This window comes from Nycticebus coucang, chromosome X (genome assembly GCF_027406575.1).
Source record: "Nycticebus coucang isolate mNycCou1 chromosome X, mNycCou1.pri, whole genome shotgun sequence".
In the NCBI taxonomy this organism is placed as follows: Eukaryota; Metazoa; Chordata; class Mammalia; order Primates; family Lorisidae; genus Nycticebus; species Nycticebus coucang.
Window position 1 is genome coordinate 18,164,770 of NC_069804.1, and position 25,245 is coordinate 18,190,014.

Below are 25,245 nucleotides of genomic sequence, written 5' to 3' on the forward strand. Positions count from 1 at the left end.
ATAGGATTGAATGGCAGATCTATTTTTATTTATTTTTTTATTAATAATAAATCATAGCTGTGTACATTAATGTGATCATGGGGCACCATACATTGGTTTTATAAACAGTTTGACATGTTTTCATCACTCTGGTTAATATAGCCTTCCTGGCATTTTCTTAGTTATTGTGTTAAGACAATTATATTCTACATTTACTAAGTTTCACATGTAACCTTGTAAGATGCACCGCAGGTGTAATCCCACCAATCACCCTCCCTCCGCCCATCCTCCCCTCCATCCCTTCCCTCTCCCCATTCCCCATATTCTTAGGTTATAACTAGGTTATAGATTTCATATGAAAGCCATAAATTAGTTTCATAGTAGGGCTGAGTACATTGGATACTTTTTCTTCCATTCTTGAGGTACTTTACTAAGAAGAATATGTTCCAGCTCCATCCATGTAAACATGAAAGAGGTAAAGTCTCCATCTTTCTTTAAGGCTCCATAATATTCCTTGGTGCCCATATACCACAATTTATTCATCCATTCGTGGATCGATGGGCACTTGGGCTTTTTCCATGACTTAGCAATTATGATTTGGGCTGCAATAAACATTCTGGGGCAAATATCTTTGTTGTAATGTGATTTTTGGTCTTCTGGGTATATACCTAGTAGGGGAATTATAGGATTGAATGGCAGATCTATTTTTAGATCTCTAAGTGTTCTCCAAACATCTTTCCACAAGGAATGTATTAATTTGCATTCCCACCAGCAGTGTAGAAGTGTTCCCTTTTCTCCACATCCATGCCAACATCTCTGGTCTTGGGATTTTGTGATATGGGCTAATCTTACTGGACTAAGATGATATCTCAAAGTAGTTTTGATTTGCATTTCTCTGATGATTAAAGATGATGAGCATTTTTTCATGTCTGTAGGCCATGCACCTGTCTTCTTCAGAGAAGTTTCTCTTCAAGTCCCATGCCCAGCCTGCGATGGGATCACTTGCTCTTTTCTTGCTTATATGTTTGAGTTCTCTGTGAATTCTGGTTATTAAACCTTTGTCGGAGAAATAACCTGAAAATATCTTCTCCCATTCTGAGAGCTGTTTGCTTGCTTTACTTACTATGTTCTTGGGTTTGCAGAAGCTTTTCAGTTTGATCAGGTCCCAGTAGTGTTTTTTTGAAGCTGTTTCAATTGCCTGGGGGGGGGGGGTCCTCCTTATAAAATACTTGCCCAGACCGATTTCTTCAAGGGTTTTCCCTGCACTCTCTTCTAGAATTTTTAAAGTTTCATGTCTTAAGTTTAAATCTTTAATCCAGTGAGAGTCTATCTTAGTTAATGGTGAAAGGTGTGGGTCCAGTTTCAGTCTTCTACAGGTTGCCAGCCAGTTCACCCAGCACCATTTGTTAAATAGGGAATCTTTTCCCCACTGAATGTTTTTAATTGGCTTGTCAAAGATCAAATAACGGTAAGTAGCTGGATTCATCTCTTGGTTCTCTATTCTGTTCCAGACATCTACTTCTCTGTTTTTGTGCCAGTACCATGCTGTTTGGATCACTATATTACTCAACCTGTTCCAAAATGTAGAAAAAGAAGGAAGACTACCCAACACGTTCTATGAAGCAAACATCACCCTTATCCCCAAACCAGGAAAAGACCCAACAAGAAAAGAAAATTATACACCAATATCACTAATGAATATAGATGCAAAAATATTCAACAAGATCCTAACAACAGAATCCAGCAACACATCAAACAAATTATACACCATGACCAAGTCGGTTTTATCCCAGGGTCTCAAGGCTGGTTCAATATACATAAATCTATAAGTATAATTCAGTACATAAACAAATTAAGAACCAAAGACCACATGATTCTCTCAATTGATGCAGAAAAAGCTTTTGATAATATCCAGCATCCCTTCACGATCAGAACACTTAAGAAAATTGGTATAGAAGGGATATTTCTTAAACTAATAGAGGCCATCTACAGCAAACCCACAGCCAATATCATATTGAATGGAGTTAAATTTAAATCATTTCTACTCAGATCAGGAACCAGACAAGGCTGCCTATTGTCTCCACTGCTATTTAACATTGTAATGGAAGTTTTAGCCACCATAATTAGGGAAGAAAAGGCGATCAAGGGTATCCATATAGGGTCAGAAGAGATCAAACTTTCACTCTTCGCAGATGATATGATTGTATATCTGGAAAACACCAGGGATTCTACTACAAAACTCTTAGAAGTGATCAAGGAATACAGCAGTGTCTCAGGTTACAAAATCAACATTCATAAATCGGTAGCCTTTATATATACTAACAATAGTCAAGCTGAAAAAACAGTTAAGGACTCTATCCCATTCACAGTAGTGCCAAAGAAGATGAAATATTTGGGAGTTTATCTAACAAAGAACGTGATAGATCTCTATAAAGAGAACTATGAAACTCTAAGAAAAGAAATAGCTGAAAATGTTAACAAATGGAAAAACATACCATGCTCATGGCTGGGAAGAATCAACATTATCAAAATGTCCATACTACCCAAAGCAATATATAATTTGAATGCAATCCCCATTAAAGCTCCACTGTCATACTTTAAAGAGCTTGAAAAAATAATACTTCGTTTTATATGGAATCAGAAAAAACCTCAAATAGCCAAGACATTACTCAGATATAAGAACAAAGCAGGGGGAATCACGCTACCAGATCTCAGAGAGCAATCTGTTTTAACCAACACAGGTAATTCTGATGCGTGATAAAGTTTGAGAATCACTGATATAGAAAAACTTATCAGGCAAGTGGCTGGTCTTATTCTACAATGAACCATGAACACAGTTCCATAAACAATTTCTTGGTGGTTTGTTTTTTTAACTCTATTATATGCTTTTTCACCAATGCATGATACATACTAGTATCGAAGAGCGTTTTGCTCTTGAGGACGAAATTAGTAGGACAGAGTCTAATCTCAGGGATATAGCATGTGCACGCTTATCCTTCTCTCCCTTCACCTGAAAGCGAGGGAGCCCTCGGAGTCGTTAGGTCGGTTCCCACTTTGCTTGCATGAAGAAGTGAGAAGGAGAAACATAGCAATTGATATTCTTTTGTATTGCTACCTTTTCTCCCTGGCGAAGACATTCCAGAACAAAGTCATACAGCGAGTGGGCAATGACACGGCACGGACACAACTCACCATACTGGAGGCTTCAGTTTGAACAACTTCTCTGCTGCCTGGACAGCCTTCCCGACATCACTGGCCAACATGCTAACGTTGAAGAACTGACCCACATCCCAGTAATTGCTCATTTTCTCCAAGCTCCCTTTTCTTCCCAACAAACTGTTCAGCCGGACACCTTAGGAAGTTGAATTTTAGACAGAGTCAGGAAAAGTCTCTCTAGCTTCTGTTATACCGTGTAAGCCTTTAGATAGACAACAAGCAGGCATTTTATTTTGACTGCTAAGTAGGGTGTGCTATCAGAAAAGAACTCATTCTTCCTTCTGAAATTTAAGGCTGCTTATTTAGAATATAATTTTTAATGCTAAACTTATGTAATCAAAGCATTGATATCTGTAGTAATAAATAGTTTTACCTATTTTCCTTAGTTCCATGGAAGTCTCAAATTGCTGTCCGGCAACTATCAGCAAAACGGCAAGATTAATCCCCGAATAAAGAGATGATTGCAGTTCAAATCCTTTGCGATACCTATAATTACAGAACCACCAAATTCTTATTAGAACCAAAAATGTGCGAGCTTCTCATGAAAATTATTATTATTCTAATGTGTTGTTTTCTGGCTACCACCCCCCACCCTTAGAAACAGCTACATGCAGCTATCTAGTAACTTTTTTAATTGCCTAACTCCAGTAAGATTGGTGCACATCACAAAGTTCCAAAACTGCAGAAGCTGGCGTGGATGTGCAGAGAAAGGAACACTTCTACACTGCTGGTGGGACTGCAAACTAATATAGCCATTATGGAAAGAAGTATGGAGAATTTTCAAAGAACTAAATGTCAACCTTCCATTTGATTCCATAATCCCATTACTAGATATCTACCCAGAACAACAAAAATAATTTTAACACAAAGACATTTGTACCAGAATGCTTATGGAAGCCCAATTTGTAATTGCCAAGTCATGGAAGCAACCCAAACGTCCATCAACCCAGGAATGGATTAACAAGCTGTGGTATATGTCTACAATGGAATACTCTGCAGCCACTAAAAAAGATGGAGACTTTACATCTTTTATGTTTACCTGGATGGAGCTGGAACATATTCTTCTTAGTAAAGTATCTCAAGAATGGAAAAAAGTATCCAATATAATCAATACTATTATGAAACCAACATACAAACGCACACTCATATGAATGATAAAACACAAATATAGTCTATCGAGGGGGAGAGGTGAGGAGGGAGAAGGAAGGGGAAGGGCTATTGGCAGGAGAAGAGAAGGTATTTGGCAGGGTCAGTCCCAGAATTGCAACTAATGATCCTGTGAGCTTGTACCAGGCCCCATAACCTTGGGCCAGCCACCCACCTCCCTGAGCCATATGCCTCACATCTGCATTTGAAGGTCAGGGTTAGATGATCTTCCAAGGTCTCATCCAAAGCCAAGATGCTCTGACCAGAAGATTAAGCTTCATTTGCTCCTGTACCTACTCCCATTATCTTCTGAAGTGAGTGGAGAAAACCTGCAACCTTAAGGAGCCAAAGGCAGTAATTTCTTGACCTGGGGGGTGAATTCTTGGCCATGATTGTAGAAACACAGCTTTCTGTTTTGGCTTTACCAAACATTAATTCCTTTCAAATGACTCTTCTCTACCATACAGTTCTTTAGGTTCTACTGGGAATTAAATAAAAATACAATAAGGTCATTACTTTCGAAGAATATACAATATGGTAGAAGGGATAAGAGCCACACACACAACTAGTGAAAACATAGCAAGAGTAAGATATGGATCCCATAACCACATAAACCTAGGTCCAGAGGAACTCACATAAGACATAGGGCCACCTCCCCTAGAGACTTGAGATATGGCTTAAAGATGAACAGAAATGTAAAAGCCATTGTTTGGAAAGGGGACCCCTGGCATAGAAAACAGTAGCAACAGAGATGGGAATTTGGGGAACTTCAGTTTAGTTGGATATAAGCCAGGTAGTGGGAAATAGGGATAGAGAGGGTGGGAGAAAGTGTTCAGAACATCTAGAATGGTGATCTGAGGGCTTGAATGTTTACATAACAGGGAATCGGGAGCTGTGGTGGGTTTTTGAGCTTTAGGAGAAATAAGCTGTAAATCTATGAAGGATGAACTGAACACACATCAAGCAGGGATACTGTTAGAACATTCCCGGCGAGAAAGTAAAAAATTAAAAAATGGCAGTGACTGGGGGTGGTGGTGAGGGGAAAGGATTGGCGAGGAGGGAGGGAAGATTCGCAGAAGGGCTGGGAATGGGAACTGACTGCGTGGGAGATAAATGAGTAAAAGGGATCGAACCCTAACCAAAAGTTTCAGCCTAGGAAGGTAAAGCCTGGTAGTAAGAAAGCAAGACACTGGAAGCTATTCCTGTGGAGAGGTGGCAATGACTTCAACCTTCAACGTGGTGAGTCTTAAATACTAGCACCCTCTTGAGGCAAAGAGGGGCTGATGTGGGTCACAGCTGAGGACAGACTTTGGGTTGAAGACCTCCAGTTAAGAGTACCAAGGAATGGGAGTAGCTGGGATCACCAGAGAAGTGTGTGTGTGGATGGAGAGGTGGTGGAGAGGACAGAGTCTCCCACTTATATGAAAAGGGCAGGAGGGAGGAGTTAGACAGCTTTCGTGTGTGTGTGTGTGTGTGTGGTTTTGGCCAGGGCTGGGCTTGAACCCACCACCTCCGGCATATGGGGCTGGCGCCCTATTCCTTTGAGCCACAGATGCTGCCCAGAGAGCGTTTATGATGAAAATGGGTGATGTCAGCTGTTGGCTCCACCTTCTAAATATATCCAGATTCCAACTTCTCAATATTTTTATCTATACCACCCTGTTTCAAGTCACCATCATCTCCCCTGAATTACTGCAGAGTTTCCCTAAACCGTTTCTGCCTCTTGCCTTGCCCCTGGGATACACTGTTTAATGGCTACAGATTTCTCCCATCCCAATATGCAGGCAACTTTGCAATGCAACTTCGCGAATCCTCCCAAAGCAGAGGTGGAGTGTCTTTCTTCAGCCCTTTGAATTTAGGCAGGCCTTATGATTTGCTTTGACCAGTAGCGTGTGGCAGAAGTAATCTTCTGAGTTCCTGAGCCTAAGCTGCCACCTTTCCTCTCTTATAATGCTGTCTACCAGGTAAGAAAGCTTGTCTACTAGGATTAGAACCACGTGGTAGAGCCCTGAGGCATATCACCGGAAGTCAACACCAGCTGTCAAACGTGTGTGGGGCCATCTTCGACATTCCAGCTCTGCTTGACCCTAGAGCTGACTATAAATTTAGGAGTGAGCCCAGGTGAAGCAAAAAGAGGAACTGCCTGGAAAACCCACAGAACCATGAGCAATAATAAATCACTGTTGGTTCAAGCCGCTAAGTTTTGGGGTTGTTATGTGGCAAGCAATAGAGGATACAACCCTTAAAATATATTTTTGGCATAACAGTGAGAGGACTCCTGTTAAAATGCATGTCAGATCTTGTCACTCCTCTGCTTAGAAAACTCCCATGAGTTTTTACTCCCTACCCAGAGTAAAAGGGTCTTTCCCCCTCCTGTTTTGCACTGCTCTGCCCCCCTCACTCACTCCTCACCGTCCTTGAACATGCCTGGCAGGTTTCCTCCTCTGGAAACTTCTTCCCTAGTTATCTGGGACCCTCACTCCCTCATCACACTTTCACATCTTCTTCACCTTCACTGACCACCCTATTCAAAATCGCAGTCCACCTCTCCCAGCCCTCCTTATTCCTTCCCCCTGCTTAATTTTTCCCCATAACCCTTGCCATCAGGTGACATTGTACACGTATCACTTTATCTGACTCCCTCGCAGCAATGCAAAGTCCCTGAGGGCAGGATTCCCATCTGTTTTGTCTGCAGCCCCACCATGTAGAAAAATGTCTGGCACACAGTAAGCTGCCAATAAACATTTGTTGAATAAACGAATGAATGAACAGACCGCTGGGACGATAATGCCCTGGTGGTGGGGTTCTCGAAGATGCGAAGGAGCATGCTGAGCCGCCTCGTTGTCCCATAAACTAGTGAACCTGTGGGAAGAGTGTGACCAGTAGAAAATCCTGCTTCTCATGGTTTTCTGTCAGAAAAAGGAATGTGGAAATTCCGAGATCACATTTGCCTTGATTTTTTTCCATTGCCAGCAGACAGCACAGACAGGCAGGAAAAGACCCGCATCCTTAGCCTACCTAATCCTCTTCTTTGCAGAGCTGTGTGTGCTACTGACGAAGGTTGAGGGCTTACCACTCAATGGCACTGTCTCGACTGCTGTCATCTTTGCAGTCTGAATCCAAAAAGATGTCCTTGTAGATCCTCCCACACAGGCAGAACATGTCAGGGGCTGGGTGATCACAGCTCTGCAGAACCTGAAGCATGACCTGAAGGGCCTTCTCACGGTCACCTGTGCTGTTTCTCCTGAAGGATAGGTGTGATAAGACCATAAACATCTGAATGAAGACAAGGCAGTGGATATATACGCACTCGTTCTGCTGAAAGACTGAGTGTGAGAATGCTGTACAGTAGTAGGAAAAACAATTCTAAATAATATTTCATTTTTCATTTTCAAATTTAGTAACCGCTTAAGATCCACACCAGAAAATCTCAGATAATTAAACCCAGTCTCTACTTGATTTAACCTTCAACAAATCATAAGGAAAAGCAAAAATAAGGCAAAGAGAAACCTGTATAATAAAAAAGCCTTAAGAGTCATATCAACAAAACGCAATGCAGAGACTCAGATCATGATTCAAACAAACCCACTGTAAACAATATGAGGCAACTGGGGAAATGTGGACACTGATCTTGGTAAATTATTGTTAATTTTTAGGTATAACATAATCATGATTATATTTTATAAAAGTGTGCTTAACTTCTAGAGACACATACTGAAATACCTGTGGATAAAATGGGAAGTCTTTGCTTAGTAATAAATCCAGTGTTGGAGTATGAAGGCAGTGAAGGGGAAACTGGCTACGAAGTGATAATTATTAACGTGGATAAGGCATACGTGGGGGTTTATTATTATGATGGTTAACCCCCATGTATCCCTTATCCATGTTAATAATGGTCACTGCATGCCAGTTTTGTTTTCCCCTCGCTGCCACTCACTCCTTTATAATCCAACACTGGATTTATACGTCACCTTGACTGGGCTAAGAGATGCCCAAACATCTGGTAAAATATTTCTGATTGTCAGTGAGGGTGTTTCTGGGTTAGATTAGCATTTGAATCAGTAGACTGAGTAACCTGGGTGGGCATCATCTAATCTGTTGAGGGCCTGAATAGAACAAAAAGGCCAAGGAAGGGTAAATTTTCTTTTCTCTCCTTGAGCTGGGACATTCACCATGTCTTGCCTTTGGACATCAGAGCTCCTGGTTGTGAGGCCTTCACACTCTGCAGCTTACATCAGTGGGCTCCCCGGTTCTCAGGTCTTTGGACTCAGACTGAGTTACATCACTAGCTTTCCAGTTCTTCAGCTTGCAGATGACATATCATTCTCAGCTTCCATAATTATGTGTGCCAATTTTTATAAGAAACCTCTTCCTATACAGTAGAACCTCCATAGCTGACCACCTCCCTACATTGACTACTTCCTTAACTTGACCTAATTTTCATCGACCAGATATACACCCCATGTATATATCTGTGCAGTAGGCCTAGTTCCTTATGTTGACCACCTCCGTATGTTGACCAGTTTGTTACAATCCCTTGGGTAGTCAACTTATAGAGGTTCTACTATAATAACAAAAAAATGTAAAAGGTACCTGACTCAACAATTCCACTTCTAAAATCTGTAAAGTATACATTTTTTTCCAAGAATTTTTTGAACAAAGATGTTTGCGATGGCACTTCTTGTAATACTGAAGAACTGGAGATGACTCTAATGTCCATTAACAGAAGAGTGACAAAATATATTTCATAACAGCCAAACTATGGAGTAAAGTGCAGCCATTATGAAGGATCAGATCCATATTTAGTTATATAGAAGAACATTCATAACATTTCATGGGAATAAACTGAATTCAATGAAAAGCATAATCCCATTAATTGAAAGAAACACTAGTTACGTATACATTTACGTACATAAACAAAAGTCTGTATGTCTTCATATGCTCAGAAAAGGATTGCAGGGATTTATACAAGGTGGCCCAGCGTACATTTTTCTTTTTCTTTTCTTTTTGTTTTAAACAATTGCAGCATTTATTAAATGGTCTGATATTGGGCTGAATCATCCCATCCTCTGTTGTTTGGCAGGCCTAGGCTGGATTCGAACCCACCAGCTCCAGTGTATGTGGCTGGCACCCTAGCCACTGAGCTATAGGCGCCAAGCCACATTTTTCTTAATAACTATTGTAATAAGTGAATAGAGAGATTGTGCTTTTTAATTTCTTGGTAATTTGACAATGGACTCTTTTATGTTTTCTTTCCTAAAGACATGGGCCCCAGAAAAGCTACATGTACTATCATCCATGATGACAAATTAGTACCTAAAAGAGCCTTTCTCAACTGGGGTTGCACGATAGAATTAAGCCCTAGAGAAAATTATTTGATTCTTTGGGTGACCATTTTCTCAATCCTCCCATGGATGGTACATGGGCGCCATTCTGAACACAGGAGAGAAACTCACCCATTCCGTGCAATGGATGCCATAGGGCATTAGGGTTTAATTCTCTTGTGGAACTCAACCTGGCTGGGTCCAAAAGGGCTAATCTAGACAACTATAGTCCTTCTGGAAGCCTGCAACAAATAAGCCTGTATTTCAACTCTGACTTTTTCCACTTTCTACCATGGTCATGTTCTAATGTATTTGATCATTCCTCTCTTTGTCATATAGAATCCAGTTTAGCCAGCCTGCAAACCAGACCTCTTACCGCACAGCTCATCCATGATATTCTTTAATTTTTAAGAGCCTGAAGATATCAACCCAACTCAAATTTGTCAAAGCATTTCAACAATTTCTAATGTCCAAGGCCAGAATATGAAAAAGATTAAAACTTTAATGAGGTACAAAGTTTCTACATCTGTAATTAGCCAACTTTTGTGGTATGAAATATTCAGGATTCTGAAAAGAATGTAGTTAACTCATTCAAATGCTTAATTATCGATGTGAGTTCATATTTTTTTTGTTGTTGTTGTTTTGGACCAGTTACATCAAGATTTCCCTTGAATTTTTTCATTAACTTGAAACTTAACCTTGTTACTCAAAACAAAAGGTCTTTTGAGTGTAAATGAAACAAAAACCAAACATTTGGAAAAAACGAAAAGCAAAGAGATTTTCGGCTTAAAAGCCACCTTAAGACAGGTGCTAATAGCTAATCCCTTTAGTCGTTAATAATCAGCTTTCAGATATGCTTATCATTTTCAGATCCCAAGGTATCCAAGAGCAAGTCTACAGATAAAAACTCCCCGTGTTTAATCAGTCAGCAACATCTGCTTCTGGCCAGTAAGGCCATTTCACAATTAAGAGAAGGAAACTGTGATAGTGGGTCTGAACCTTGACCACATATTAGAATTGCCTGGGGATCTTTAAAAACCCTGGGGTCCAGGCTGCACTTCAATCAATTAAACCTGAATCTCTAGAGATGAGACCTGTACACCAGCGTTTCTCATCCTGGGCATTCTGAGTCAGTAGTTCTGCATCATGGCTAAACCCATCCACCAATTCTCAAGTCCTTGTCTTATTTGACCTACGCGTGCAGCTGACAACTGTGCACTCCTTCCTCCTTGGACAATCTTCTTCGTTTGATTTGCAGGACACCATGCTTGCCCGATTTCCCCCCACTTTAGACTAATTTTCTGATTCCTGTTCATCTCCCTGATCTCTCAACATTGGAAGTGTCCCTAGGTACAACCCTTTCCCCTTTCCTCTTTCTCAGTAAATACATTAGATCCCTTGATAGTACCATCCATCGCTAGGATTTCCAAACCATCTGTATTCTGATGACTACCAAATTTTTATCTCCAGCCCAGGCCTCTCCCCTACACTCCAGACTCCCATATCCATCTGCCTTCTCAGCATCTCCCTGCCATGTCTAACACCTCAAACTTAACAGGTCACCAACTCTTGATCATACCATCAAATCTGTTCTTCTCACAGGCTTCCCCTTCTTGTTTAATAGCCAGTCCATACTTTCTCTTGAAAGCACATGCAGTGAGAATAAGATGGAGTCCGGCAGGCTAGGGCCAACATGACACAGCTGGTCTGGTTTTAGGTCCCATGTGACCTTTATCTCCTGTCACCCATTCTTATTGTCTTGGAAATTTAGCTTCCACCCTAAAGATGCCCACCTTGAGCTGTTTAGGAAGAATGATTTAGTAAATTGACTTCTGAATCAGAAATGTTATAATAGGTCACTGAGTTATGCTGATTATTATTTCAAATAAGAGCTAATGTGGTCTTTGCTTCAGGAGGATTAATTTAGGAAATTAACTTTTTAATTGAAAATGTTGTAATAGGCAGCACCTATAGCCCAGTGGGTAGGGCGCTGGCCACATACACCAAAGCTGGCAGGTTGGAACCCAGACTTGGGCCAGCTAAAACAACAATGACAATTGCAACAACAAAAAAATAGCTGGGTGTTGTGGCAGGTACCTGTAGTCCCAGCTACTTGGGAGGCTGAGGCAAGAGAATTGCTTAAGCTCAAGAGTTTGAGGTTGCTGTGAGCTGTGATGCCACAGCACTCTACTCAGGGCAACAACTTGAGATTCTGTCTCAAAAAAAAAAAAATACATTGTGGGCAGCGCCTTTGGCTCAAAGGAGTAGGGTGCTCGCCCCATATGCCAGAGGTGGTGGGTCCAAACCCAGCCCAAAAACTGCAAAAAAAAAAAAAAACCCAAAACAAACAAAAAAAAATTGTAATAGATGGCCACTGAGTTGTGCTAATTATTGTTTAAAATAAAAGCTAATGTGGTCTTTGCTTTGAATCTTTAGGTATAAAACTGTGATTTTTGGAAATGGAAGAACAGAACAGTCTTAAAGAGGCTATTCTCATTGTTCTCTAGAATTGCTGGCCTTCTGACAAAGTTTGGTGGACCTATCCCCATCTCTACATACTGGCTGACAGTGGCAGGTGGCCACTCTCTGTCCTGTAACACTCTTATTCAGGCCCCAAACTGTGCAGCCATGCTCGATTTCTGTAACATCCTTTATTTGATGAGTGTATTTCCTTGGCTTTTATTGCAAACTCTATCGGAAATAGGCCCATTCCTCATGACTCCCATACTTACCATCCTGGTCCAAGCCACAGTCCTCTCCTACTTCCATCCTTTCCCCTCTACCATATTCTCAACACACAAGTCACGGTGACCCTCTATGCCATAAGGCAGGTCACTCCTCTACTCAAAACTCTCCCATGGCTCCTGTCTTAGAGCAAATGCCAATTTTCTGTCAGTGGCCTATAAGACTCCGCTAGATCTGGCTCCCACTCATTTCTCCAATCTCATCTCTTACCCTCCATCCTCCCCCGACCCTGATCAGCTAGTCCCCTCTGCCTCCACAGGCTTCCTTGCTGTTCCGTGTGTTGATTCTTCTACCTGGACTAACCTTCACTCGTGTTTATATGGTATGTCCCCTTGCCTCTTTCAGATCTTTTCTGCATGCCCCTTTTTAGTAGGTGAGGTCCATCTCTAAGCCCAACTTAAAATTACAACCTTGTCACCCCACTGGCCCTCCCTACTATCCTAACATGTTTTAATAATTTTCCTTATTTTTTATTATCTCCCTGCATTTTAGAATGTAAGCTCCAAAAGGGTTATTTTTTATTAATTTTTAAGCTGGTCTCTTTACCTGCTGTGCCCTGTGCTTAAAACTGGATCTGCACATGGTAGGTTCTCAAAAAATGTCTGTTAAATGAATGGCCAACTGAGCAGGACTGACTATATACACAACATAGGAAGAGCTCCAAGCATTGATTGCTAACTGAAAGAAGAAAACAACAGAATACCTCCTACATAGTCCTGTATTTAAAAAACCTTGCACGATGATGTATTTGAACAGTATGTAAGCAGATAGAAAAATTATCTGAAAGAACATATACCACAATGAAACGAGAAGTTATTCCCAGAATATCAGTGGGATCAGAGATTCGAGTTCAGAACAGCTGCTTTAAATGTATTATTTTTAGTTTTTCATGATAAGAATAGATGAGCATTAACCAGTTTGATGAAAATATTTCAAATTGTATATAAACCAGCACATTGTACCCCACGATTGCATTACTGTACACAGCTATGATTTAGTAAAAAAAATAGATGAGCATTTTTATCTATTATTTATATAATAAAATGCACAGAATAAAATCAGAACACTGGGTTGGGGCCAGGCACAGTAGCTCATGCCTATAATCCTAGCACTCTGGGAGGTTGAGGCAGGAGGATCACTTGAGCTTAGGAGTTTGAGGTTGCTGTGAGCTATGGTGATGCCATGGCACTCTACCCTGGGCAACAAAGTGAAACGCTGCCTCAAAAACCAGAACACTGGGCTGGGAATCATGTAGAGCTAGACTGTAGGTATTTTCACACCATTTCTAACCATCTGAATTTTTTTTTTTTTTTTTGAGCCAGATCCTCAAGCTGTCACCCTGGGTAGAGTGCTGTAGCATCACAGTTCACAGCAACCTCTAACTCCTGGGCTTAAGTAATTCTCTTGCCTCAGCCTCCCAAGTAGCTGGGACTACAGGAGCTTGCCACAATGCCCAGCTATTTTTTGGTTGTAGTTGTCACTGTTGTTTGGCAGGCCTGGGCTGGATTTGAACTTGTGGTCTATGTGGCTGGCACCTTAGCTGCATGAGCTACAGGTGCTGAGCCTAACCATCTTGATTTTTTTTTTTTTATTAAATCATAGCTGTGTACATTGATATAATCATGGGGCATCATTCACTAGCTTCACAGACCATTTACCAAGTTTCATATATACCCTTGTAAGATGCACCACTGGTGTAATCCCACCAATCCCCTTCCCTCTACCCCCCTCCCCCCCTCCCTTTCCCCCTTCCCCCTATTCTTAGGTTGTAACTGGATTACCATCTTGAATTTTGAGCAAGACATTTACCCCTTCTGTGCCTGAGTTCTTCATCTGAAAAGGATGCTGGACTTTGCTTACCTCCCAGTGTCACTGTGAGCTACAGGTCTGCCAGAGCATTGGCTTGCCACCAACCATTCTGTGTGCACGGCCCTCTTTTCTTTACTATTTGTAAGTGAGGGGAAGTTCATAGGAGGGCAAACAAAATTTCAACAAATCCTTCTTCTAAACCAGCCTTGAGCATTAACAAAGGTCTCATTAGACCAGAATTCTTTCTACAATAGACTTTGTGTTGGGTCACCTGTCAAAACCTGATAAGAGACTTGTGTTTCCAATTTGGAGGTAGAAGAACACGAAAGGCTTTCACTCCTGTAGTAACAATAAAAACCCAGACAAAATAAAAATTAGAGTGAATAGAAGGAAGGAAGCCTTGACTAACTGAACTCCAGACAAAAATGCACCTTTTGGAAGTGAGCAGAGCACCATGACATCTTCCATGCTTGGATGTCTGGTCTAGGAACTAATGAACAGAGGAGAGAGACTTCTCAAGGCCAAGGAGAAATCAGGCAATCTTTGGATAATAGCATGGCCTGACGGGGCAGAATGCAATCTGGAAGCACTGCCAGGCAAAAATAAATCAGTTGCAATTCTTTCATCCCACAATTCTTGCAATTCTTTTATCCCACACCTGTCCCCTGAATTTTACTAAGAAAGTTACACTGATAAAAAGGTTCAAAAGTAGAAAGCTGTCATGCATTTGGATTCTGGGGTCCTGCAAGAGCTGGGGCCAAAGTTAGTAGGAGCAGCAGTCCTAAACCCTCCCTGTTCAAAGACTGACAAGTCCGAACAGGCAGGAGAGACACAGGAGGTTGGAGGTTGGGCCTAAACCAAATCCAATTAAGAGGGGGGTCCAGTCCCAATCCAGCTATTCTCCAGGAAAAATATGAAAAAAATCCATCATATCTGTTCACCATCAGGCCTAGGAAGGGGCTCAGATACTATGGGTAATAAACAAAACAAAAGTGTACTTCAGTCTCCACTGTTGTCTCCTATCAAATGTCCAGGATGCCATAAAATGATGAGATCTGCACAGAAGCAGGAAAATGTGACCCCAAATCAAGATCAAACACAACCAATAGAAACAGACTGAAATGACATTGTTGAAATTAGTGGACAAGATCTTCGAAACATCTATCATAAGTATATTATTTCTGTAAGTACAGTGAGTGTGTGTGAGTGAGTGTGGGCATGTAGGTATTTCATGAGAAGTGGAAACTATAAAACACAAATGTTAACCAGTTTGATGAAAATATTTCAAGTTGTATAGAAAACCAGCACATTGTGCCCCATGACTGCATTAATGTACACAGCTATGATTTAATAAAAAGAAAACACAAATAAATGGAAGAACTAAAGCTGAAAATTTTTTTTAAAAAATCAGTGGACAGGCATAACATCAGAATGGACCCTACCCCTGAAGGGCTCAGTGCGTGCAGGAGAACACAGGTCAATCACAATTATCCCAGCTGGGACTGGATGGTGGAGGGAGCTGAATGGGAAGGGGCAAAAGGGAACTGACAGAGGCCTGATAGTCTACATCTTGACTGTGGTAATTCCACGGGTGTATCACTTGGCCAAACTCGAATCGTGCATTTACACTTTTACAGTTTATTGCACAGAATCTTCTAGTAAAAAAATACTAGAAACCGAGCAGTGTTTCCGCAGGTCAGTGTCCCGCTCAGCCCATCTGTTGGCCTGCAGATACATTCCTGGCCTTTCTACTGCTCTGCTTTGCAGCAGGGCACTGACTCCTTTGGCTGGGGCTCATCAGCTGACAGCAGCCTGCAGGAGACACTGGGGGCCAAGAGACTGGAGGACAGGAAGGAGGAAGAAGCCAGTGCACTTTCTCCCTCTTTGGGGTCTTTGCAGGGCACCTCCAGCAGTAGTAGACTTAGCTTCCACCAGGCTGGCTCATGACAGCTCCCGGTGATCCTGGCACCTGGGGTCCGGTGACATCGCCTCTCTCCTGGATACCCCAGCCAAGGGGTGGTCGCAGCTTCCCCCTGAGGCTAATTTCTGGTCTGCCTCACAGTTTCCTGTTTGGCATCATAGCTCTTCCATCACCCATGTAACCAATTTCCTGTATTAAGTTTCCTCTATTTTAAATATCTAGAGTGGTTTCTGTTTCCTGACTAAACCCTGACAGATATACACCTGCCACAGGAAAGCGGCTGCCCTACCCTGGCCAGATGCTTCGTATTTACATATAGGGAAGGGAACAATTAGAGGTGACTGTGCCGTAGTGTGAACAATGCCCAGAGCCAAAGAAACACACAAACCAGAACGGCTGTTTCCCTACTCTACAGACAGGACCTAGCTATGCATCAGGGCAGGGCCACTACTTAATCATCCACCTTAGCTCCCATCGTCCCAACCTGTCCAGTCTCCTGGGACCACAACGTACCGTCTCTGAAGACTGGGCTGTACAGTGGGCTGGCAGGCCCCGAGCCGGAGCTGGGCCTGTCTCAGCATGGCTTTCCCACTCAGACAAAGGCAGCAGGAGCTGACGAGTGTCCCTGCCTGAACTCTTGGTCGTGCTCTGGGACATGACCAGGGATCTCCACGCTGATGGATCTGATTAAACTCCACTCCTCATTTGTGAATTGTAGCAGGTTCACCAAACCCCATCTTGTCTTTTTCTTTTACTTGGCACTCAGCCAGACGGCATTTCCCAACTTCCCCTGCCCTGAGATTAGGTCATGAGACTGACTTTGGCCGATGAAATGTGTGAAGCACACATTTCCTGAGCAGGAAATACAAGCCTCCTTGGTATAGTCAAAAAGTGGAAACAACCCAAATGTCCATCACCTGATGAATTAACAAAAGGTGGTCTATCTACACAATGGAATGTGTTATAGCAACAAAAAGAAATGAACACTGACAACGTGAAAGACGTGAGAGACGCCAGGCACCAAAGGTCACATATGGTATAATGCCATTCATATGAGATGCCCAGAATAGGCAAAGCCATAGAGACGAGAAGAGTCTAGCGTGGCCTAGGGCTAGCGAGCGAGATAAGAGAATAGAGAGTAACTATTAATGGGTTGCCAAGATGGATTAGTGGTTGCTTAGGGATGGGAAAGAGGGTTGAGGAAAACAAAGGGGGGGAGGGCAGTGATTGGTAATCGGCATGGGATTTTTGGCAAGAGATGGTGAAAAAGTTCTAAAATTGATTGTAGTGATGGTTGTATTACTCTGTGAATGTGCTAAAAACCACTGGCTTGTACACTATAAATAGTGAATTGTAAGGTATGTGAATTACATCTGAACAAAGCTATCCAAACAAACAGCCCGTGCAATTTACCATGCTCCGTCTTTCCTTACCATCTGGCTGAAAGGAGATCTGAGAATCCGAGAGAAGACAGAACCTCAAGAGATGGAAGGAGACTGGTTCATCAAGAAATCGGCCGAGGAAGAAACTGCCCCACCAGAATACATCTACACTGAATGTTGCATGAATGAAAATAAACTCTTCTCATGTTAAGTCACTAAAATCGTGGGACTATTGGTTACAGCAGTTACCCTAGACCAGGCGTCCTCAAACTGCGGCCCGCGGGCCACATGAGACAGTGTGATTGTATTTGTTTGTTTTGTTTTTTTACTTCAAAATAAGATATGTGCAGCATGCATAGGAATTTGTTCATAGTTTTTTTTTCTTAAACTGTAGTCTGGCTCTCCAACGGTCTGAGGGACAGTGAACTGGCCCCCTGTTTAAAAAGTTCGAGGATGCCTGCTCTAGACTGACTAATACACAAGACAATAAAATTAAAAAGGTAGGGGTCTCCTTCATCAGAAGAACCTATCCCCCTCTGAGTCTATCTCAAAATCCCCCTTTTAGCAGATGCGTGGGATCCCATCCTAGGAAGACTTCCCTCATCACTGACCCTCACTTTGCCTCTGTAGATCCCCACTTTTCTGAACTCTTTGCTCTGGGCCAGGCCATACTTCACTGGTAATCTTTGGATGACAGTATTGCCAATAAGTATGTTTTTACATGTTTTTGTATATACTGAATGCTTATTACCTGGGTCCTTTTGTTTTTTAGCATAGACTCCCATATAAAGAAAGAAAACATAATAGATTTGCCTTACTATCAAACCCTTAAAGTCACTCTAGTGCCCAGGCATTTATTATATGGATCTCTTCCAGCTTTATACCACAACTGATTGCTTAGTCATTCATCTGCCAAGTCAAATCTTTACTGAGCACCTACTATGTAAGTGGCACAGTAGTACTAGGCATTGCATATGTAACGGCCTAGTGTATGCTGTGGCCTCCACCCCCTCCAGCTCACAGTCTAGCAGAGATGATAGGTATTAAACAAGCAGAGAGATGTGAGTGCTATGAAGGAAAACAGCAAGTGTGGTGAGAATGCGTAACATCCTTTTCAGATTTGGTATTCTTTGCAATACCAACATCACTCAGAGAAGGACATGTGAGGGATCAGATTCGGTGAGGTAAGCAATGAGGGAAAGAACATTCCAGGGGGATGTTCCAGAGGAAACAGCAGGTGCGAACACAGGTGAGGGCAGCCTGCTGCTCCTGAGACTGAAGGCAGGTGAGGGTAGCTCGAGAGCAAGGACCCGAGAGAAGCAGGACAAAAGAAAAGGCCACAGGGTGCCATTTCTGTTCCTCTTCTATTAATTTTTCAAAGGCTCTATCATTGGTCTCCTACCCAGAAGGACACAGAAGCTAATTGTTAAGTTTCACATTTTACTCCAAATGGCTTTCCAGATTCTAGCTCCTCCTAAAAAGCCTTGCCCCAATAGCCCAAGGAGCAGCTAATTCACCCCCAGACCCTCCTCACACCCCAAATGCCCAGGAAAATGAACACAAGGATAGTTGGCTCCCCCACGTTTCCCAAATCCTTTCCTGCCGGCCATTAATAACGAATGCCCTGAGAGGGTGGCTGCTTGTCAGAACTTCCTTTTACTTGACTTGCTGGGCAGTTATTTTTAAAACCACAGAAAAGTGGCATTGTTGTTAAAATACCTAATGCCTTCCATCTAAGATCACTATAAGAACTACCCTAATGCGTCACCAAAAGAGTATGTAACGGTAATTTTTAATAGGAATTATCTCAGTTCATACAGGTTCTCTGATGGTTAGCACTGATGTTTCTTTTGGACCAATAGCAGAGCCAAGGTTTGCCATCTGTTCTTTTTTTTTTCTTGAGACAGAGTCTTCCTCTGGTACCCTGAGTAGAGTGCTGTAGCGTTACAGCTCACAGCAACCTTAAGCTCTAGGGCTCAAGGTATCATCTTGCCTCAGTCTTTTCTATTTTTAGTACAAATGGGGTCTCGCTCTTGCTTGGGCTGGTCTCAAACTCGTGAGCTCAAGCAATCCACCCTTCTCAGCCCCCCAGAGTGCTCAGATTACAGGCATGAGCTTGCCATCTGTTCTTAAAGTCAGGGATCATAATGGAGTTTTGTCTACAGCGACTCTCCCATGCTGCTGTGAGAAGCTGTGTGTGCACAATCCAAAGATATGCCAGGAACAGTTTCCTGTCCACTCACAAGTACACTCATTGGCCCCTCAATTGTACACTGAAGGAAACAAAACCACTTTTGAATAGAGAAATATAATATCTCAAATAAAAATCTTTAGTAACCAGGCAACCATGGCATCAATACCTCTGGTACCAAACCTCATAAAAGTATAAATTTCAGATTGTTTCCAGTGTCTTCCACAGAGCAGAACAAAGACCTCCAGGAAAATACAATGAAATTCTCCCCATTATTGTGTACAAAATAGAAAGTAGATTCAGAAGTTCATCAGAAATTAATATTTCAAGAAAGACAGTCAATCAGAAAAAGGAGGCATTCAAAGTTTAAAACATCGCCTCCTACAAAGACAGGAGGTATAGCAGTCACTCCATGGCGCCCCCACACTCCGCTGGCGTCACCTGTGCTTACAGAAGTGAAGGGTCCCATTGCACCTGCCATGCTCCACCCCTGCATGCTGTCCCCTAGAGCAGCCCTCAGTGACGGACAAGGTGGTTAGGGGACAAGTCCCCAGCATCCTTGTCCCTTTGGTGAGATGTGTTCTACACATCTCCCCAAATTCCCCAATAGTATTGCACAGTATTTTTGAACCCTGTTTTATCTTCACAGCACACTTGAACCTATGGTTGAACTTCCACGGCACACTTAAATTATGTTGACTAAAAAAAAAAAAGAGTAAAAAAGGCCAGGTGCAGTGGCTCACGCCTGTCATCCTAGCACTCTGGGAGGGTGAGGTGGGTGGATCTCTTAGGAGTCGGAGACCAGCCTGAGCAAGAGCAAGATCCTGTCTCTATTAAAAACAGAAAACACTGAGTGTTGTGGTGGGCACCTATAGTCCCAGCTACTTGGGAGGCTGAGGCAAGAGGATTACTTGAGCCCAGGAGTTTTAGGTTGCTGTGAGCTATGAGGCCACGGTACTCTACCCAGGGTCACGAAGTGAGACTGTCTCAAAAAAAAAAAAAAAAATATATATATATATATATATATATATACTTACTTACTGTGCTTTGAACTTCTTTCAAAAGTAATTAATAATCTTTAAAAATTTTCATGGTACGCCTAAGATCCTCTCATGGCACACCAGTGTGCCATGGCACATTGGTCGAAAATCACTGGTACAGAACCTCAGTTTCCCACAGTGGTAATCTGTCGCCTTTCTTCCTTTCCCTGTCTTATTTCCCCCCAGTTCCCCTTCTGAAACTTCCTAGGATCACCTCCCAAAGAAACTATTTTCCCCCAATTTTTAAAATTTCTTAATAGTGTTGTCTTGAACATTTAGTGTTAATATTTAATACCAGAGTTCATATGATGCAATAGAAAAATAAAAAATAAGTACGAAGGGTAGGAAAGAACTTGATAGAAGTACATACATAAAACATCCATAAGAATTACCAGGAAATCATTAGAACTAGTGAAAATTTAACAAGATGGCTGGATAAAATTCAACCAGTAGCAAAAACGGAATTAACATTAGAAAATCAATCTAATTCACTATGTTGACAGAATAAAGGAAAACAATTATTTGATCACCTCGACAGATGTAGAAAAAGTATCTGTCACACATTAACGCCCGATAACAAAAATGTTTATAATGAAACTTACAAAAATCATTTGGCATAGAGACATTTTGCCCTACGAAAACAGCATTTCTTATTACCAGTTATTCTTTTTTTTTTTTTTTTTAAATCATAGCTGTGTACATCAATGCAATCATGGGGTACAATGTGCTGGTTTTATATACAATTTGAGATATTTTCATCCAACTGGTTAACACAGCCTTCACAGCATTTTCTTAGTTATCATACCAATTATTCTTAAACAGAAAATATAATACTGTATACAATTATTTGCTCCCAAATTCTTATCTCAGGGGCTAATTTTGTGGGAAACCTAGATTATGACTCTTAGCATATAAAAAGCTCTTAAGAAAAATTAGTAATAAAAATATCAACCTGAAATTGCTTCTAAAATTAATTAACTAGTAACAGCAGCAACAGAAAAACTAGACTGAAGAAGCAGGCTAATAATATGAGGAAAATTTGGCATTTGACAGTGAAATAAATTATACGTATAGCTTTTGGTTAACCTGTGTTTCTCCTGACAAAATCTTTATTGTTTAAGCAAAGCAATCTCCAATACAATGTGTCACTAGAAAGCAAAGTAAGGAAGCAGACATTACTCTCCCTAGAACAGTGATGTAAGTGAGTTCACATGCAGGATAGGACTGAGATTGCCAATAAGATTAAGGATCCATTATAAAGCCAAGATCTCAACATATTTGTCTATCATCATTCAGCTAATAAAATGATGTTTCAAGTTATAGAGTCGTAGAACTTTTGAAAGGAAAGCAATATTCAAGATCATTTGGTCTCTCTCTCTTTTTTTAAGAGGACTTTAGGGTCCTGACCAATGTAGTGACCTGCCTAAGGTCACCCAGCTAGTGGTAGAGTTGGGACCTGGCTCATGTTAGTTCCCTGCTTACAAAACCTTCCGTAACTCCCTAGAACCTACAGAACAAAATCCAAATTCCTTAGCTTATCAGTCAAGGTTCTCAACTACTGGGACCATCCTCAGTCATCTATTTCTCTCTGTCCTCCTAAATGAACCCTTTAGTCAGATTCAACTGGACTGTTCCCTGCAGTCCGAGCCCTCCTTACCTTCCAGTCTTGTCACATGTCAACCACAGAAATACCTGCGTGGCACTGAGTGAACTTGCAATCTGGCACCTTGAGTATAACCAAAGACACTCTGAACTGTACCGAACCTGTGGCCCTCCCTGCCTCTTTTTCTTTCTTACCCTTGATAAGTCCACTTCTAATTCCTGGGAAGGAAAGGACTTGCCCACAGATACACAGCCAGTTACTAGCAGAGGTAGGATGAGAATATAGGCTACCTGACTCCCAAACCAATACTTTCTCCCAACACAAAGTCCTTTCTTTACATCTACATAGATATAAATAGACCCTCTCTGCATTGCTAAAGTAAGAGCCGTGATGTGCTCCAAAGTATTCATACACAATCCAACACAACTCTTCTGAAACAAGTATTATTCAAAACGGAATTACCAATCTTTCACAAAATAAAACATACATTGTCATCCCAAATTTCTTTTTTTTAGTGAATCTTTTTTTTTTTATTAAATCATAACTGTGTACATTGATATGATCATGGGGCATCATTCACTAGCTTCACAGACCATTTGACACACTTTCATCACACTGGTTAACATAGCCTTCCTGGCATTCTCTCAGTTACTGTGCCAAGACACTTACATTCCACATTTACCAAGTTTCACATATACCCTTGTAAGATGCACCGCAGGTGTAATCCCACCAATCCCCTTCCCTCTACCCACTTCCCCCCTCCCTCCCCTCCCTTTCCCCCTTCTCCCTATTCTTAGGTTGTAACTGGGTTATAGCTTTCATGTGAAAGCCATAAATTAGTTTCATAGTAGGGCTGAGTACATTGGGTACTTTTTCTTCCATTCTTGAGATACTTTACTAAGAATATGTTCCAGCTCCATCCATGTAAACATGAAAGAGGTAAAGTCTCCATCTTTCTTTAAGGCTGCATAATATTCCATGGTATACATGTACCACCATTTATTAATCCATTTGTGGATCGATGGGCACTTGGGCTTCTTCCATGACTCAGCAATTATGAATTGGGCTGCAGTGATTCGCATGTCTCTTCAGAAACTTGTCCAGGGAAATCTGAAAAGCTGTCTCCTTCTTTCTCCTTATCAATGTCCCCATTTCAAGGGCAACAGTGACAGGGATGAACTCATGTGAACTCTCTCAATATAGATTCTGGCATAGAAGAGACTCTACAGGAAGCTCTCAATTGTTTCCTAAATGGAATTGTGGCTTTTTTCATTTGTTGAAGTCCTCAGGCAAAGAGTAAGAGGGAAGCTTTTCCAGGTTAAGTGTCTCCTGGACTTTCAGATCCAAAGTGGCAGCCAGGACTTCAGGGAATGGCCACTTGCTATTTATTCTGAGGGCCAAATGGAGGCCTTGATGGCACCTTGCATTGGTTAGGGTTTTCCTCAGGATAATTCATGGTTTACTCTATGTGTCAAAACATATTACAGAGAAATTTCCAGTCCTTACATCCTTAAGCTGATATCTGAAGCTGGTAACTGCAGTATGTGCTACCACGAGTCTGAAAACGTTAATCAAGTGAGTGACCAGTAAGGCTGCCAGCATTGGAATTTTCTGGATGCCCAGTCACAAAGGCAAAAGATATGTTAAAACAAAGTCTTCCGCATCTGACCTTAATGTTATAGGGGGAAAGATACCTCAAACCACTGGAGAAAGTTCCCCTTACCCCCAAAAAAACTATGCTTGAGAAAAACATACAAACATGAGAAAGTGCGCTCTGAAATCTCACTGATGGAAAATTTGAGGGGAGGTAGGGAAAAATACTTCTCTTCAAAAATTCTTTACTAATTGTATTTATTATATTATTAGTCTTGACTCTTTCTTCGATGTTGTATTTTCTTAGGTTGACAAAAAAGTTGGCCATAACGTTGTTTCAGGTTCAACCATTGCTGAAGATGCCCTAACCCTGGTAGTTGGCATTCTGATAGGAAGTAGAAGGATAATTGACATTCATCTATCATTATCTATGAACCAGGTACTATGCTAAATATTTTACTTGTGACATTCTTATTTCATTCTTAGAACCCCTCATTAATTCCACTATTATTATTATTTTCTTTTTGAGACAGAGCCTCAAGCTGTCACCCTTGGTAGAGTGCCGTGGCATCAAAGCCCACAGCAACCTCCAACTCCTGGGCTTAAGGCATTCTCTTGCCTCAGCCTCCCAAGTAGCTGGAACTACAGGCGCCGCCACAACGCTTGGCTATTTTTGTGTTGCAGTTGTCATTGTTGTTTGGCAGGCCTGGGCTGGATTCGAACCCGCCAGCTCTGGTGTATGTGGCTGGTGCCTTAGCCACTTGAGCTACAGGCGCTGAGCCCATTACTCTTTTTTATTTTCACAGCAGTCTAGCTCATGGTTTTGTAGAAGTAAACAGCAGAGTGATTGTGAAATATTTTTCAAAGCAACCCTAATTTAAATGCTCTCTGGACAACCAACAGTTGGTTAAGAGCTAGGAGCAACTTTCTGGCTAAATTACAAGTAGTTTTTCTTATCTACTTTAAACAACTCTAATTCCTACAGACCAAACCACTAAGTCAGTTGGCACTTGCCACTTTGGCTCTATAATCTTTTTATGTAACATTAGGTTATGTCCCAATTAGAATTACGAAGTGTAAATGGGGGATGAATGGAGAAGGGACTAAACTTTTATGAACTGCCTTCTAGCTCCTGGGGCTGTGCAAGCTACTTGCATATGACACATCTTATTTAATCTTCACTGCAGGCATCACCAGCCTGGTTTACAGATGAGCAAACTCAGGCTTATAAAGTTTAATTACCTTGGCAACATCATCTTGCTGGCAAGTGATTCAAATGTCAAAGTGTATGTTCTT

At 41.6% G+C, this 25,245-nt stretch overlaps 1 protein-coding gene across 1 annotated transcript in view; it reads right to left on the reverse strand.

The window, feature by feature from the left end:
• Positions 1 to 25,245, reverse strand: part of MAP3K15 (mitogen-activated protein kinase kinase kinase 15) — a 157,096-nt gene that overhangs the window by 57,441 nt on the left and 74,410 nt on the right. Inside the window, exons 6-8 of the mRNA XM_053578963.1 lie at positions 7,415 to 7,585; positions 3,569 to 3,681; positions 3,172 to 3,331 (exon numbers count right to left, since the gene is read on the reverse strand). Of these exons, the coding sequence (XP_053434938.1) occupies positions 3,172 to 3,331; positions 3,569 to 3,681; positions 7,415 to 7,585 (444 nt within the window). The remainder of the gene's footprint in view (positions 1 to 3,171; positions 3,332 to 3,568; positions 3,682 to 7,414; positions 7,586 to 25,245) is intronic.